Source organism: Acanthopagrus latus, chromosome 2, assembly GCF_904848185.1.
Source record: "Acanthopagrus latus isolate v.2019 chromosome 2, fAcaLat1.1, whole genome shotgun sequence".
Lineage (NCBI taxonomy): Eukaryota > Metazoa > Chordata > Actinopteri > Spariformes > Sparidae > Acanthopagrus > Acanthopagrus latus.
The window spans coordinates 7,233,699-7,249,911 of NC_051040.1; the positions used below are offsets into that span (position 1 = coordinate 7,233,699).

The window sequence follows — 16,213 nt, forward strand, 5'->3', positions numbered from 1 at the left end:
CAGGACAACCAGCTAGCCACTTCTACTACTTTTAGAGGACAGCGAACAAAAGCAAAACTCCCCCGGTGCTCTGAGCATTCAGACCGGCAGAGTCAGCTACGACCGCGAGCTGCACAGTTAACTGAGCTTACTAGCTAGCTGCAGCTACAGTTAGCAGCAGTTAGCGGATACTCTGGTGATATGCTGCACCCTTCCAGTTTGTATAATGAATCTGACATGGTGGCGAGGTCTGACATATTGCACCTTTGACAGATGAAACATGATCAGTGGTTTCCAGTAAATCTTGAGTATAAAGGTTCTAACCTGACTTTGCCAGATGGTTGTTACACAGAACCATCTGCAGGCGCAGTCAAAAATACTTGGCAGGGGATTGGATGAACTATGTGTCGATTTGAGTCACTTTCAAACTTCAGCCAATCACCAGTCATGCACACCCTGTTGCAAAGGGGGAATGTGGAGAGATTCTAAGAGTTGCTCAACTTAATTGAAAAAATGTCTCCAGCAGTTATTTGTTATTGAAATCTAGTAAGAGGAAGAGGGCAAGGACCCTGGTTAGCTGGCAAGCAGAGGATATGGAACAGAGAGACAGAAGAAAGTTCACTATAAGTTATGGTTAAAGGGTCAGAACGTCCAGCTTTCGCCTCTCCACCTTCACTAAACCGAAGTAAAAACTGCTGGAGCATAAGCAATGCTGTTGATGATGGGAACAGCTGATCTCATCCGTCCTCGCTCAAATCAAAGCATCTGCTGTTGTTTACCTTTCTGCCACTCTGCTCTGCCAGATCTGTCCCTCTGCAGCCTCGTTAGCCAGACAGCAAATCACAGCACATCACTTACTTGATGATTAATCTAAAAAAGCTCACTGTCTGATGTGTCTGACATTGACTTTGCGTGGGCTGATGTTCGCTCTCTCTCTCTCCTGCAGCTGGAACGCGAGCTAAGCCTGAACCTTTTAGTTTTTGGACAAATGCTCGCACCTGAGTCGCATCCATCTGTGCCAGAGCGAGAGAAAAGTCGACGTGCTTTTGGTCGTTTTGCAGCCTCTTTGTTGCAACTTACACATCATGTTTCTGTTCTTGATTTACCCACTGAGTAATTAATACTGACTACAGATCGCTGAGCAGGAAGTTCACCGAGATGATGAGGAGGGACAACTGAATGCCAATACCTACACGACAGGGCTACAACACATAACTCAGCCAGCTCTCCGCTGAGAGGAAAAACGAAGAGGGACACATCCACCCTGCAGTTCTCTGGAGGGAGCTGCACTGAAACGCAGGGCTGCACATTTTCCCGCTGGTAATTAACACTTCCCTGCAGACCGGCCCAATGACTAACAGCTTCCTATAAATCACACTCCCCAAAACTGGAGACCGCCTGTCTGTGGCAGCCGACAGTAAACGGACAGTGAATCAGACCAACAACCTACATAAAACTAGTGTAAATAATATTATGTCAGTATCTGTAACAGCCCTGGGATCTGTTTTCTCCTGTTTTTCTAAGTGAGGAGTTATAGGTTAGAGATTTGGAGATCGCCTCTGCATGGGTGTACCGAAGAGCCTTCAAACACTGCAGCTGCAGGACTGGTGATCGGAGTCCGAGTCTCTTCTTAGTAATGTGGATCAGCTGGTCATTTTCTGGTTGACTTTCACTTGTAAGATATCAATGTGGTGCTGGGAGCAGGTGGTGAGTGGTGTCCACATTAACACACGGTGGCTCTTCCCCGTCTGCCCGACTGTCTGTCAACAGAATTATTTATGACAGCTGCTGTTGGCTCTACTGGTCGGCACCAACCTCCCCTGGACAAAGAGTCTCTCAGAGATTTTAATGGCAGCTTTTAGCTTCGGCTCATTTTTAAATAGTCAATATCTCAATAAAAATGCAAGGTCAAGAAACAGCAGATAGAAAAGACTCTCAGGTTACTGGTCAGTGATTCATATTCCAGCCTGAGATACTTTCCTTTCCTCAGCTGAAAGGCTCATAACTGTGTCTATTTAACTGTGATCAGGGCTACAACTGGTGATTGTTTCCACCATTAATGACAGTGATAAATCTGTAGATTTATTTTCTCCATGAATCATTAGAAAGCTCAGATGCGTGTGAATAAACTCCCTCTTTGTGCTGATGGAGCTGCTGCTTCACACAGAAATCACCAGTCCTTCAGCTGACTGCCATCAAACAGGACAAGGTAATTAACACCCCTCATTTTGGAGGCGTAAGGCCTCGACAGTAATATCACTGTGAAGTTTAAGCTGTTTAAGTATTCCATTATCACCCTCGTCTTATAAAATGTGGCTAAATGTCCTTGTCCTTAATGGCTTGTGATCACTTACAATACACAGCATTTAGTTTCAGATGTCTGTCAGCTGTTAGCTGTTGCACCATAGTTACATATCCATATGATGTAATTTATATAATACAAGCAGCCTAAACTGAGCATTTCCTCCTTGGGACTACAGTATACCAATGACAGTCTCAGAGAAATATTCAGACAACAACTGTTCATCACGTCACATATTTAGGGAACCAATCATCTCAACATCTGAGGCGGGGTGTCGGTGAAACAAGGTGAATCAAAACAGAAGTCAGGTGTAGCTTCATATCAGTATGCTTCACTCTACCATGTTTGAAACTTTCAAAGTGATGGTGGAAACATGTTCTGACTTTGGTTCCAAAGTTACAGAGGGAGAAATGGTGCGCCTTCATTTATTATCAATCAGGGTTTTCACTTATAGCAGGGGTGTCAAACTGATCCAGTAAAGGGCCATGCCACATGGCCCTTTACTGGATCAGTTTGACACCCCTGACTTATATACATGACTCCACAAAACGTACAGTGGAGCCTGATGCTGGTCCATCTACAGCGAGTTCAAGCCAACGTGTTGGTCAACAGGTACGTTGTCTTTTGACTGTCCAAACAAATCTGTGCTAGATAAAGTCAGCCTTCCAAGTTCCCTGACGATTCAAGTCAAATGCCGACATGACATATTACACGACTTAATGTAGCTGACAAAGACAACAACAACAAACTTAACTCAACAGTCTGTCAGATTTAAGCACCTTTACTTACTCAAGCAAGAATGTAAAAACTTATTGCACTGCTCTCTGTCATTCATTACTGTCAGACCAGCTATTGCAGGCCTGTCTGTCAGGCTTCCCATCTGACCTCGCTTCAGCGGTTCACAACCTCAGGGTCAGGACACCCACAAGGGGTCACAGGATGATTAACAGCAGCAAACACAAAAAAAAGAAATCTTCCTCAGGAAATGACGTCTGTTTTGGGGACTTTTCTCTAATTTTTGCTTTGTTTCTTTCTGTTTAATCTAACACAGTGTATTTTTTTAATCAGCCTCTATGATCATTCAAATTGAACAACACACTTTAATGAGTGGCTGCATGTCCAGTAGACTTGAGGTCATGACCTGACTCCCCCCCGATAATACCGACAGCATACTTTGTGTGATTTTGTGTGAACTTCTGAAGCAGATTACTCGTAACAATCTCCTCGTGTCGTTACAGAGGAGAAACAGATCCAATCACCACAGGACACAAAGAGCAGTCCCCCTCAACTCACCAGCGGCTCGGCCATGATGATGCGGATCTTGCGCTCTGACACGGTGGTGAAGTTGGCGAACAGGCTCTTGAGGATGTACTCGCCCGGCTTGCTCTCCGGGTCGATGCTGATGGGCATCATGGCCGGCGGACCCTTCTCTCCCTGAGGACAGCAGACTGGAGGGATGGGGGGCTTACTGTATCCGTTCCCCACGGGCGAGGCTGCGGAAACAACACAAAACGCACAAGATGGGAAACGGTCCTGTTAAGTCAAACATTGGCAATTCAAGCACAAATAAGCGGGACAGGATCAGCTGTCAGCGGATCTGTTTACAAAGAGAGATCACCGAATAGAGTATTTCAGAGAAGTTTCCAAACATGGACATAAAGTTCCCAACATGTTGAACATTCCTGAGGGAGACTGTCCAGAGGGCACCGGCTTGCCCCGAGTCTGCTCTTTCTTTCCTACTGCCACAGCGAACAGAGCGCATATGGAAATTAAAACACCGTGGCCAGCAGCTGGTGTTTTCATTTCGTACCAAAGATGTCATTGCCCTTTTGAGGGAAGCAGAACTCTTGTGCATGTGACCATCCTCCAGCCAGTGTTATGATGTGGCCCACGTTTTAATTACGGACGGCCAGGCCGAGGCCATAAAAACCCTCGAAAACTAACACACAAGTTAAAATTTACCTCGGCGTTACACTCGGCTGCCTCCAGACACAAAAGTGCTAAATATAGTGAAGAAGTGCATACAAACATCTCATTAGAACTGTGAGATTTTATTCAGCCTGAAACTCTGCAGCCCTCAAACTGCACGTCCACCTCAGGGAAGTGTCATAAATCTGATGTGTAAAAATATTCAGAGAGGACAGAAAAGACTTACTGCCTCACAGTGAGAACCACATTTTCCTCAGCTACTGCATTCTGTGTGTGTGTGTGTGTGTGTGTGTGCCTGTGTGCGTGTGTGTAATAAATAAAAATGACTGGCCAGAAATCACATGCACAGGAGCACATTACATCTGTCAGCATCACATATCAAACACCAGACTTTGAGTTCCGCACAAGTTTTTTTTGTTTTCCTAGCTGTAAATTCAAGATCGAAAACAGCTTAAAATCCTCATTAAAGAACCAGTTAGGTCAGAGATTAATCCAACCAAACGCAGCCTATAATAACACCTCGGGCTTGCTAAATTTTTGTGCAAGGTGCAGTTGTCATATCGAGATATTTCTTTTGGACTAAAGTGATTTATGTAGTCGAGCTGTGACTAGACAAAAAACCTGCAGCGCGTATTAAAGCAGAGGAAGCAGATAAGTGGTAATTTAATTTAATGACTTCTGTGATCTGTCAGAAGGAGAATCACAGGCAGAAACATCAATTTCTGTGCAGATCAAAGGTGTAGGGGATAAAAACAGCTCTAATTAACTGCTTTACTCAAAGCTATTACCTCTTTCTAAGTAACAAATTTACACAGGTGGATGAGGAGTGGAGACTTTACACATTAACACATGTGCAAAGCAGGAAAAGAAGTTTTTTATGGGTTGTACATTAAGAGTATGCATTTCGACAAGGATGCACATGTAATGCCGAGGTGCGAGTAAACGGGCCTGCACATCCGTCGAGGAACGCCCAGCGCGTGTGACGATCTCGTGTGGAACATGCTTCCCTAGCTCGTGGTGACTCAGCACCTACCCAGGCCCTTGATGAAGCTGATGACGCTGGCCTTGCTCCAGCACACAGCCGTCCCGTCCATAGTGGGGAAGGAGGATATGGTATCCAGGGTGGTCCTGAATCAAGACAAGAGCTTCGCTAGTAAAATCCACCAAGGTCCATGTCTTGTGTGTCAGCTGGCGTTGTCCTGCTGGGCATAGTTTCCATGGCGCACAGAGCCAAACGGCGGGTGTGTTTTAAAAAGTGGGAGTAGTGTTTGGTACGAGAGACCACGCAATCTCTAGATCTCTCTCTCCCTCTCTTCTCTCTTCCTCTCCTCTCTCTCTCTCTCTCTCTCTCTCTATGAGCTGCTCCTGCTATGGCTTCCTCGTCTACCCTTGTGACCAACCGGTGCCGTCCAAGAGTGAAGGTCAGGCAGGAATTTTTAGCTGAGGCACAGCACAGTGACGAGGTCCAACATGCTACGGTGGCATAGTTGCGTGACTATATTTGTCCCGGGGTACACACTATACTGACAGAGCAGCCCTCCCCTTTCCTCCACCTCTGTGATCCTACAGCACGAGGCACAGACCACCAGAGTGTAAACACCATTCTTGATCAGGCACCGCTTCGGCTCGCTTCACTTCAGACAGGTTTTGTAAAGAAAGGAAGACTTAAAAAAAGAGTTGTTCAAGCACTATGATGAAGGAAAAACCACAGATATTTTTAGGCACTTTCCCAGAATCTGGATGCAAACGAAACACCGTTTTATGTAAATTTTGCCAGGTCATTGACTTGAAATGGAGATCGGAGGTGAAGAAAGCACCCAGTGTGCATCTCAAAGCACATTCTGGCGCTCTGGGCGCTGAACGGAAGACTCAGGCGCGACATGTGATTCTGCAAACAAGGAGCTCGGGCACATTACATCATCGCCACACTGGAAACACCCTGAGCATGGTGGTGCTCCCTGGAGGACAATGCAAACAGCCTAACAAGTGTCTCTCTTACACTCGCGCGCACACACACACACACACATACAAAGAACTCAGCTCCCTATATGCATCCACAGAGTCCACTGAGTAAACAGCCACTTCAGCAGGCGTTTGTGAACAGAGTGGGTGGATATTTAGATACCACTGACCTCTTTAACTGGACCAGAAATACCAGAGTCAACACAGACCTTTGGGAGCGCTGCGTCCGGCTGCTGTGAGAAACATTGACTCTGCATTTCTGTGAGAGAGTGGTGGGCAACGTGGGCTCTGAAATAGCAGAAGTTACTATTTAATCCTGTTCTCCAGACCACTGCTTACAGTACTTCTATCTATTCCATCTATAAAGGGACTACTTCAGAGCATGCCACCAAACTCATCGTCCCTCCCGTGCCTCAGACATAATACTCTTTATACTCTTTAGTACATATTGTTACGGACAGAGATCAGAGATTTCCCAAAGTCCTGATGTGAACAGAGATATCTCAAGATCCAGGCCACAGGTCATCAGGAGCTACTGGGTGCACTTGTGATGTCCTCCCTCAGCTGACTGACAGGCTATATAAGGGGGCTGCAGTTCCCCTGAGCACTTGGTTGAGATTTTTTGTTTTATTTCTGCCAGTTTCCGTACATTTTTTTTTCTTTTACAGATTATAATCCAGAAATCGATGCTTGAGATCATTTATAATCATTAAATTCCCAGTCAAGTTTGGTGTTTCAGTGCGTTCATGTCTTTTAAGACAATAATGTTTCTTTTTAATCTGTCTCTGTAACATATATTGTGTGTTTGATGACCACATTTAAGGGATCATTGCAAAAATGTCTATCAGCCAATATAGCAATAGAGGAATTCTTCACTCCCTTATATCAGCATTGGCTATTGACTATTGGTTGGATTCTAATATACAGATACATATGTGTGCATGTGTAAGTGTAGCTTTTTTAGATACGTTTTTGTATGGGCAACACATACAAACAAACTGGTGACTCTCAAAAAACAGAAGGTATCAAACATATATTATATAATACAGTGTTGCCCTGCAGTCATGGTTTTGACTGGTCTTGAAATAAAATCCAGAGACTGAGAGTAAAACTGTGATCGAGACTGAGACTTGAGACCAAGACTGAACCCGAGTACTCAAACACTACGACCTAATATCAGAATCAGTATCAGAATCAGCATCAGCACCAAAAATGGAGGATCAGTCGGGCTTTTATTTTTTAATTTTATTCAATTAGACATTTTACTCTGTACAAGCAATTGACTTCTAAATCAGATCTTGATCTCAATGTGACTCTGAAAGTATACATTCATCTACTGTATGTACATGTATGTCATATGTCCAGGCTGGGAATAAAGGCCCACTGTTCTCAGGTGGGAGTTAATAACAAGATTTGCGTCATGTGACGTCATAAGTGGGAACATTTTGCCGCCTGGTTTCGATCATAAAGTTTAAGGTCAAAGGAAACAGAGTCTCTGTTAACAGCAAGATGTGTCACACTGACTATATGAAAATAAGTCACTAGCGCATGCATTTAGTCTATGACCTCATACCTACAGTTAAAAAAAAACAGCCCCTGAACATTTCCACAATAACTGCAGCAAATCTCATGGAATGCCTGCTAGAGTTGAAGCTCAACTACTCTTTGCTGAAACATTTTTTTAAAAAGGGAGGCAACAGCTGGAGTTAATGGAGCAACAACATCCTAATACTGTTACATTAACACAAGTTCACGGTTTGAGCGTTTCCAAAAAAACAAATGGTGGAGAGAGGAGTGAGAGAGTGATTACAGACCTCTGTGAAAAGCAGATTAAAATGTCGGTCTCAAACTATTGACCATCAGCCCCGTTTTAGCGAGCTGACATCGTGCTGGAAACAGCCGCCTGCTGTGAGAGAGCGCTTCAGGCCATTTATATAAGTCCCTGTTAAAACGCCCGCATCTGTCTCTTCCTGCTAAATGGAAGAGTTTCGGCTGTAACTTCTGCAATTTTACTGACTGTTGAAATATTACTTTTGGCTCCTCAAAAGACAGAGCATAAGTGTTAGCGCGTCAAGCTGAGTCATGGAAGATGAATCATTAGAAAATCATAGCAAATGTGACAGAGAGCGCTACCAAACTTATCGTAAAATAATCATAACAGACAATAAATGACAGCTGAGGTAAACAACGTGTTTGACTGACTCGTCAGAGGAGCACCGCTGTGCTTGGCTCACTGCAGCTCAGCTCCTGCTCTGATTGGCTGATGGCGGACCAGCCTTCAGGCAATTTGAACAGCAGACCCGACGCCGCTGCTGCACAATGCCAGTTCTGTGCTGCTGCATGTCACTGTTTTATTAGTGCTGCACACACTGACTTAATTGAAGGACCAGTGTCTAAAGGGCCTTGACTTTGTTTACCTTGTGGTCACAATGCAAACACAATCTGTCAGAGACACTGATGGCTCTAAAATATTGATAGATAAAAAACTAATTATGCATTTTGTCAGTCAATTCCATAACAGTATGTGTAAGATCCTAGCATGTTCATATTGCTTTCCATTAGCCACACTGTCTCTGCTGCTCCTGTGATTCATTACATAACAGCTCATGTAAACGGGAGCGCAGAGATGAGATTAGGAGATCAAATATTTAATGAAAACGTTAAATGCATAGCCGCGGGTCACTGATACGGTACAATGTCCACCTGTGCCTTTATCAGCAAAGTGATCCACTCTGAGAATTATGCAACATCATCAGGAGATGGCTCAATACTGTGCGTGTGTGGACAGGGACAGCATGTTCTGTGGCATCTCTTTACACTCACATTCAGTAGATATACACATGCCACTGCGCTGCCCGGGAGGTGCAGCTGACTATTTAGCATCATATTTAAGGTTTTAGTTCCTAAATGGGAATTCAGGATCTATACGGCAAGTGTTTCATCGGCTAAGATGCAATTTCCTGGTGTGGCCGCTGCCTATTACTTAACTTTTCTGTTTGTTTTACATCCAAAAGGAAGTCCATCTGTGCGGTCACCCTCTCACATCTCACATAAAACAGAATAACGCCATGATCAGACATAAAAAAGGCATCCCATCCCATGATCCTCATGGGCCCAGAGCTGTGGGCTCTGGACAGCTCTGCAACCAAGCTCAACCTCCACTAATCCTATTACTGTGTCCTTGCACTTAACAAGAGCTATTTAGACTCTGTCAGAGACTCGCAGGCTGAAGTGAAATAAGGCCGGACCTTTAAACAGGAGCAGAGCTGCTGAATCACCACCAGCAGAAGTTATAGCACACATAATGTTAACTGTGTGGCTGCGTAACTCTCGCCAGATACTTGGGAGTTATGTCCCTGACTGTTGCTATGAGACAGCTGAAACCTCTTTGAGTGTGTTGCTAAAAAGTATGACGCTTCCAAGTTTGCAGTGGCTGACTGAATAACACAACATCACTCAATAAGCAACAGCACATCCTCGCCACTGACCACACCGGGAACGAGAAGCGAGCTGCAGCCTCAGTCAGCTGAGGACAGACACCACAACCACCACCACAACAACAACAACAACAACAACAACAGACAAACTGCTACTCACTGCCGCTCCACGATTTCAGCAGCGACTTGATGCTGATTTCGAAGAAGCCCGAGTCCTGCTGGCTGGTCATGGCTGCAGCTTCCTGTTGAGTGTCCCCCCTTGAGTTGTGTTTCCCTCCAGTAGCAGCAGCAGCAGCAGCAGCTGAGCCGGGACCAGCAGGTAGTGCCTGCTGTCACTTCTCTGTGACGCACACAATGCTGTGCTGACGAGACCCTAGACCACACTAGCACCGCTCTACCCCTCCTCTTGTGTCCTGTCCTTGGCTATCAGCCCTCTCTCTATCTCTCCCTCCCTTTACACTCTCTTACCATCTCTCTCTCTCTCTCTCTCTCTCTCTCTCCCTCCCTCCCTCTCTCCCTCTCTCTCTAAAGCTCTGGTAGCCAGTGGGCGGCAATGCAAGCTCCCTTTAAATAACTGCGCGGAGGCTGAGAGTGCAGGAAGCAATCCTCTTAGCGGAGCGCGGTTAATAATAACTACTGTTTGTCTGCGTGCAGGGCCTGATAATGATGACAGCGCCGGGCCTTGTGCGTCTTTCAGCGTGACTGGGAGCATCTGACAGGTCGCCACCACTGACAGAGGAGATGGAGAGGGCGGGAAGTACGACATATTACAGGGAACATCTGGGACAGCAGTGGGAAGAAGAGGACACTAAAGTGATCAGCAGGCAGGCGGGATTAACTGCACACAGGGGATCTGCATGGCAGCGGGGGCTGACTGTTGGCTTTTAACCCATTTATTTCTTAAATGCACCGACTTCAAACAGATGTCAGATTAAAAAACTCTTAATTTTTTTATATACATAAAGGATTTTATATTCTAATAATCTAAACATAATTTTATCATAAAAATTCCTTGATTAATCTGTTTATCTGAAAAGGATCAAATAAGGGTCAGTCACAAGCTCCCAGAGCTCAAACTGACACATTCAACCTGCGTATTGTGTCTTTAAAATCAGTCCAAACTCAAAAGTATTTATACAAAATGATAGAAAGTTTAAGGGAAAGTCAAAATTCCGACATTATCTACTAAAATCATGCAGCAGTGTACACCCCTTTTCTTCTTGTTTGCTCAACATAAAAAAGAAGATAGAAATATGAATTGTAGACAAGCTGAAAATGACCAACATCTGTATTTTCAACCTATAATCCTCAAACATCAGAACTTGAGTAGATAATCAATGTTTGTGTGAAACAATTTTTTAATCCTGCTGCTCCATCCTTATCAATATTTCCACCTTTTTTCGATGTAAAAAGCAGATGCGTGTCAAACCATATGGACGATAAAACACATCGTTCAATCCGCCCTCCTCTGCTGCCTCTCAGCGCTCTTAGTATAATCCTATCAGAACCCTGTCTGTCCATCAAGCGACAGCTACTTGACCTTCATTACATAATACACTCTGTGATGGAGGAGCCAGCGCTGCTCGCACTGTTTGGTAAACACACATTTCAGGGGCTCAGGTGTCCTGAGTATACCCAGGACAGTCCCGCCTGGCTGCTCCTGCACTGATCTGGAGTCTTGGCAGTAGAGTCATACAGGACATTTTGGTTTTGAGCACTGGAACATAGCAGCAGTGTCGGGAATGTTACTTTTGAAATGTAACCCTGGTAAAAAGTGATAAGTAATCAAACTATACTACTTCATCACAGTAGTGTAACTACTAATTAACCCTATGCTTTAAGCTAGATCATAAAAGTCTTAGCTTCAACTGACCCATTTCGAAGATCCAAAGCAACCAACATTTTCATTCCTCACTGGAAATTAAGTGAAGTTAAGTATTTCTCTTAACAACTGTAACAGATTACAATTACACTGACTCTGTAATGTATTAACATGAGGCTATCATGCATAGCAGACAGTATGTTTGTGTATAATCTCTCCCTCCTTCTCACAGAGGATAAATAAACCACCTCGTACAAAGGCGCTTTTGTGACCTGTGCCATCATTTATGAGGGTCTGGTTTCCAACACACTTGTTCATTTTGTTACACCATCACAGATGAACACTCCGCGGATTGGAGCGCTTTCTTTTTTTTTTAAAATATGTACAGAACCCAGCTGGTGATAATGTGGACAGGTTGCAGAGCAGCTCTGCTGGTTGTGCTCATAAAGATGTTGCGTCTACAGTGGAGAGACAAGAAGTCCTGAGGCCTCATTTATAAAACGAACTTGTGATCATCTTTGATCTGAAGTATGACTTTAGCATAAAAATCACACACAAGCAGTTATTTCTAAAACCCTACTGTGACGTGGAAATGATCTCTAAGCAAAGTCCAGACTTTAAGTGATTTTCCTGCTGATTATGTAGGGGTATTACAGTTTGGGATGCATACTGTATGTGTCCGAGCCAGTGGTGAAGTTTGCATTAGTGTCATAAACAAAGTGCAGCCGTGACTCACTCCCAAGCTGTGTGTTTGACAGCTCACTATTTAGTCCACCAAATAATATGTCACCTGGTTTCAATCTCCTCTGTGATCACGTCTTCCAAAAGGTCTGATTCTGTCTTTTGGTGCATTTCAATTAAACTCTCATGTTATGTTTGTATAGATCACAGGTGAGTGAGTTACATATTGGTTCCCTAGAACCTGCTGAAGCAAGGTTTTTTATATGCACAGCATCTTTTATGAATTGAACATCAAGCACACCGTTATACAGTATAAATCCAAGAACATTCTTATAAATGATAAGTAAAAGTAATTCATGACTAAATGTGGTGAAGTCAAAAGTACAATGAGTAAAGTACCTCACATTCTTCTTGTATCTGTGAAATCTGCATTAAAGGGGGAATGACTTTAGGTTCACTTGATATCAACCATTTGTTTAGAACTTGTTTCAGTGTTTGTTCTTCAGTGCAATAATTAGCACTGTATGGTGTGATGGTGTAATAAAGGACGTAGGCGGGTCAGTATATGGACACGTTACCACAGATACTTTAAATGTCACATTAAGAAAGCAGCTGTCACAGCTTATGTAAAGCGGTGCGATCACACTTCTCATGTGAAGATCCTTTACACTTACATTTTTGCTTTCACACAAATCTGTATTCTTCTTCGATGATTGTTTGATACATCTGTGGTGTCTTTTAACACGCCTCTTGATGTGAAGGGAGTGAGGAGCTGCACAGGCGCGTGGTTTGCATAATACTTTCCTCTGGTTTCGCCTGAATATTTTTGTCAATAAGCAAATCCGATGTGACCAGAACCTTTGTCCTATCAGCAAACATCTCCTCACCCTGAACTAACCACCGACTTAACACAAACAGCCATAAGGAACAAGACAGTATAATCAGAGCAAATTTGACTCATTATGGGCAATTGCTTGGCCTATTATGGTTACAGCAAAACACTTAATTACTGAAAACAGAGATCAGCCCAAATGGATGCTTTAAAACACTAAACAAACATCTTTTACGTCCCTAACTTACCCATCAGTTATAATCTAGTTGGCCTAACTTGTCTAGTAAGAGGCCCCTTTGAAGGGCAAACGGTTATGTAATCCCCCAGTTGAATAATTGTAGATTTTTTTTTTCTTTCGACAAGGCTGCTAAACAGGAAACAGTCAAAGTACAGTAGAGGTGGAGAGCGATGGAGACGTCTCCTTCACCAACACCACCGCCACAACTGCCGCGTGCTTCTGTAATGCTAAAATATGAAACCTGAGTCTAAAATCACAACATTGTGCAGCGGAAACAAAGTGATACAAAAATACCACTAATCCAAAACGGTGAGGTTTACAGGTGGCTCCCGTCCCGACCGGCCACACTTCCTCTCCCAGTAATAACTCGTCTAATGGACCTGTCTCTCAGAGAGGTGTGAGGTTAAAGACGTGAAGCAGGCTGTAGGCTTTCACGGATATCTAAACTGTCGCGGCAGATCAGAAGAATATTGATGACCTTGATGTTTGAATCGCAGCACGTTATAACAGCCAGGAGTGGGAAGAATCAGACCTGGTGTCACTCCTGACGAAAATACGATGTTTACGGCGCAGCACTTGATCTGGATATCTTAAATCTCGTCTTGCCAAAACATCCAGACGTAAAGCTCTGACAGTCTGCTGGCAGCCTGGACAGGATCAGTGTCACTACTTATGACTTCCAGTTATACTCTCATTATTAGCAGGTTTGCAGGTCTGTTTATCGGCAGCCTCAGTCTCAAAGCAGTAAAGCAGAAACGCCTGGAGAATGATTGTAAACATTTTTCCTTAACAAGGCTTTCGCTGGTGAGGCCTCTCTGACACATTAAGCACTTATTAAAAGCATTATCAGGCTCTGATGAAGGTTAGGAATGTGAGGTATGCCTGTCCAGTTCAGCCATCTTTGTGGTTATCAAGCTCAAACACTTGACTCCCTCTTCTCGCTGCACCCCTGGTCTCCCCCAACCCAACTTCAGCTCTTTTCTCCTCTCATGTTCTGGTCTTAAACTACTCATTTCAAGTCATTGTTTTTTCTACGTTTGCTCAATTTTCTCCACACATGTTCGGTGCAGGAATCATGGGAAAGTGAGCTAAACTTCATCATAAAAAACAAAAAAAACAAAAAAAAAAACATGCCATCAGATTCCTTGGTGACTCTGACAGACACAGTGGGAAGGTGAGGCATTTCACAAAGTGCTGATGGTAGTGAGCTGAACTGCTGGCACTGGGTCCGCACCACAATCATCTATCACAAATCACATTTCTCCCAGCTTAAAAAAACAGAATTCTCAAGGTGATTACCACAAGCAGTACCTACTTTCGAGAATGGTGGGCCTCTTCTTGTGGCGCATCTTTTTAAACTTCCCTCTGAAGTCCCTGGGTGGGAATGGATCCAGAGGTAAGCTGGCAATGCGCCCCAGGACAACCTCATCCCGTCCCTCAGAGCAATCCGTCTCACTCTCGGCCATGTCTCTCACGGCACTCTCCTCTGAAGACATGTTGGATGGCAGGGAGCCCACAGCTACTTCTATCATTCTTCCAGAGGAGTCATTTGAAGCTCTGCCAGGTTTTTTCCTCTCTCTTTTTTGTAAGTGTAGTATTTAATTGTCTCTCTTCCTTTCCCTTCGTTATAAACTCTTTCTCAAAGACATGCAGCCAGAGCTCCGGTCCTGCTAATGTGTTTTAACCCCTGCACTTGTCAGGGCAGTTCAGCAAGTTACAGTAACATTCATGAATTGGGCAGGTATTGGATTACTTAGACAGCCCCTCCTCTTTTCAGCAAAAAGGCAAGAGGCAGAGAAGAGAGGGGCAAAGTCATAACTGCAGAGGGAGGAGGAGAGGGAGGAGGAGAGGGGGGAGAGAGGCCGCTCTGACAGCTACAACATCCCCGCCTACCGAATGCCCACGAGGCATTCCTGTATAAATATCCTGTATTTGTCTTGGAGTCTACACATCGAAGTCTAAACAAACATGTCTTGCCTCTGGTGGCGTTAATGAGACGCAAACTAATTACTTAAATGATCATGTACTCATTAACGTAATGAGAGCCTTTTTAAAAAGCTGCAGACTTCAGAGATATGTGACATAGAAATACATCCTCATCGGTTCAACGCTGCACACTCACTCCCAACACTTTCTTCTACAACCACTCGTCTGTGCGGAGGCCCGTGTTGTCCTCCCGCTGCATTATTTCCACGGCTGGCGTCGTACAGGAAGCGAGTGGAAGGTGTGAAACCATCAACCCAAAATGTTAAAAATCCACACGAAACTTTCTCACAGCTCTCAGCTCATGCTCTATTGAGTCTATTCCAACCGCTGAAGTGAACACTAACTGGACACACCTACCACATGAACCAGTTTTTCCTAGTCTGACCTACATGAGCAATACAAACAGCCTGTGTATGTACGTGAAGTGAAGGCGTTTTCTGTTTTAGGAAGAAACCACAGTTAGAACATGGAACAACCGGCCTGTACACCCTTTTCTTCATGTCACTCATGCACTTTTTTTTTTCAAGTTACGATGTGGCCAAAATCAAAATGTCAAGCATCCCATCAAACATGACAAACTTCACTCTGAGCAGAGATACGGCCCTGCACAACAGGGAGCCCCCGGCAACGTGTTTTTACTCAGTCCAACAGTAATTTCACTTTTCATCCACCTGTCAGAGAAAAAGGTAGCCTAAAGAGAACAGTTTGAGAGGAATGCTTCTGCAGCACACACACACACACACACACACACACACACACACACACACACACACACACACACACACACACACAAGAAATCTGTCAAAAACAACAGAGGACATCACCATGTTTCAACATCTTCATCTCCTGTGAGCACCGTCCTGACCTACTTTAAAACATCCTGCAGGACAAGAATCATCATGTTGTCACAGTAAATAACAGGCAAAACAAACACACATCTTCACCACAGCTGAAGATGTGCTCTCTGTTTGGAGTTAAACTAAAGGAAACTGAGTTGGTAAATGATCAAGTTATTAACACTGTACACAAATGTAGACTATATTCA

General features: G+C 44.1%; 1 protein-coding gene across 4 annotated transcripts in view; it reads right to left on the minus strand.

The window, feature by feature from the left end:
• frya (furry homolog a (Drosophila)) overlaps positions 1-14,862 on the minus strand; it is a 51,153-nt gene extending 36,291 nt beyond the window's left edge. For 3 of the 4 annotated variants that reach the window (XM_037079657.1, XM_037079650.1, XM_037079666.1), the window contains exons 1-2: positions 14,498-14,862; positions 3,575-3,774 (exon numbers count right to left, since the gene is read on the minus strand). In XM_037079657.1, the coding sequence (XP_036935552.1) occupies positions 3,575-3,774; positions 14,498-14,714 (417 nt within the window). In that variant the 5' untranslated portion in view covers positions 14,715-14,862. Of the gene's footprint in view, positions 1-3,574; positions 3,775-9,769; positions 10,028-14,497 lie in introns of those variants that run through there. The other variant, XM_037079675.1, reaches the window with a different exon arrangement.
• Positions 14,863-16,213: the final 1,351 nt, after the last annotated feature.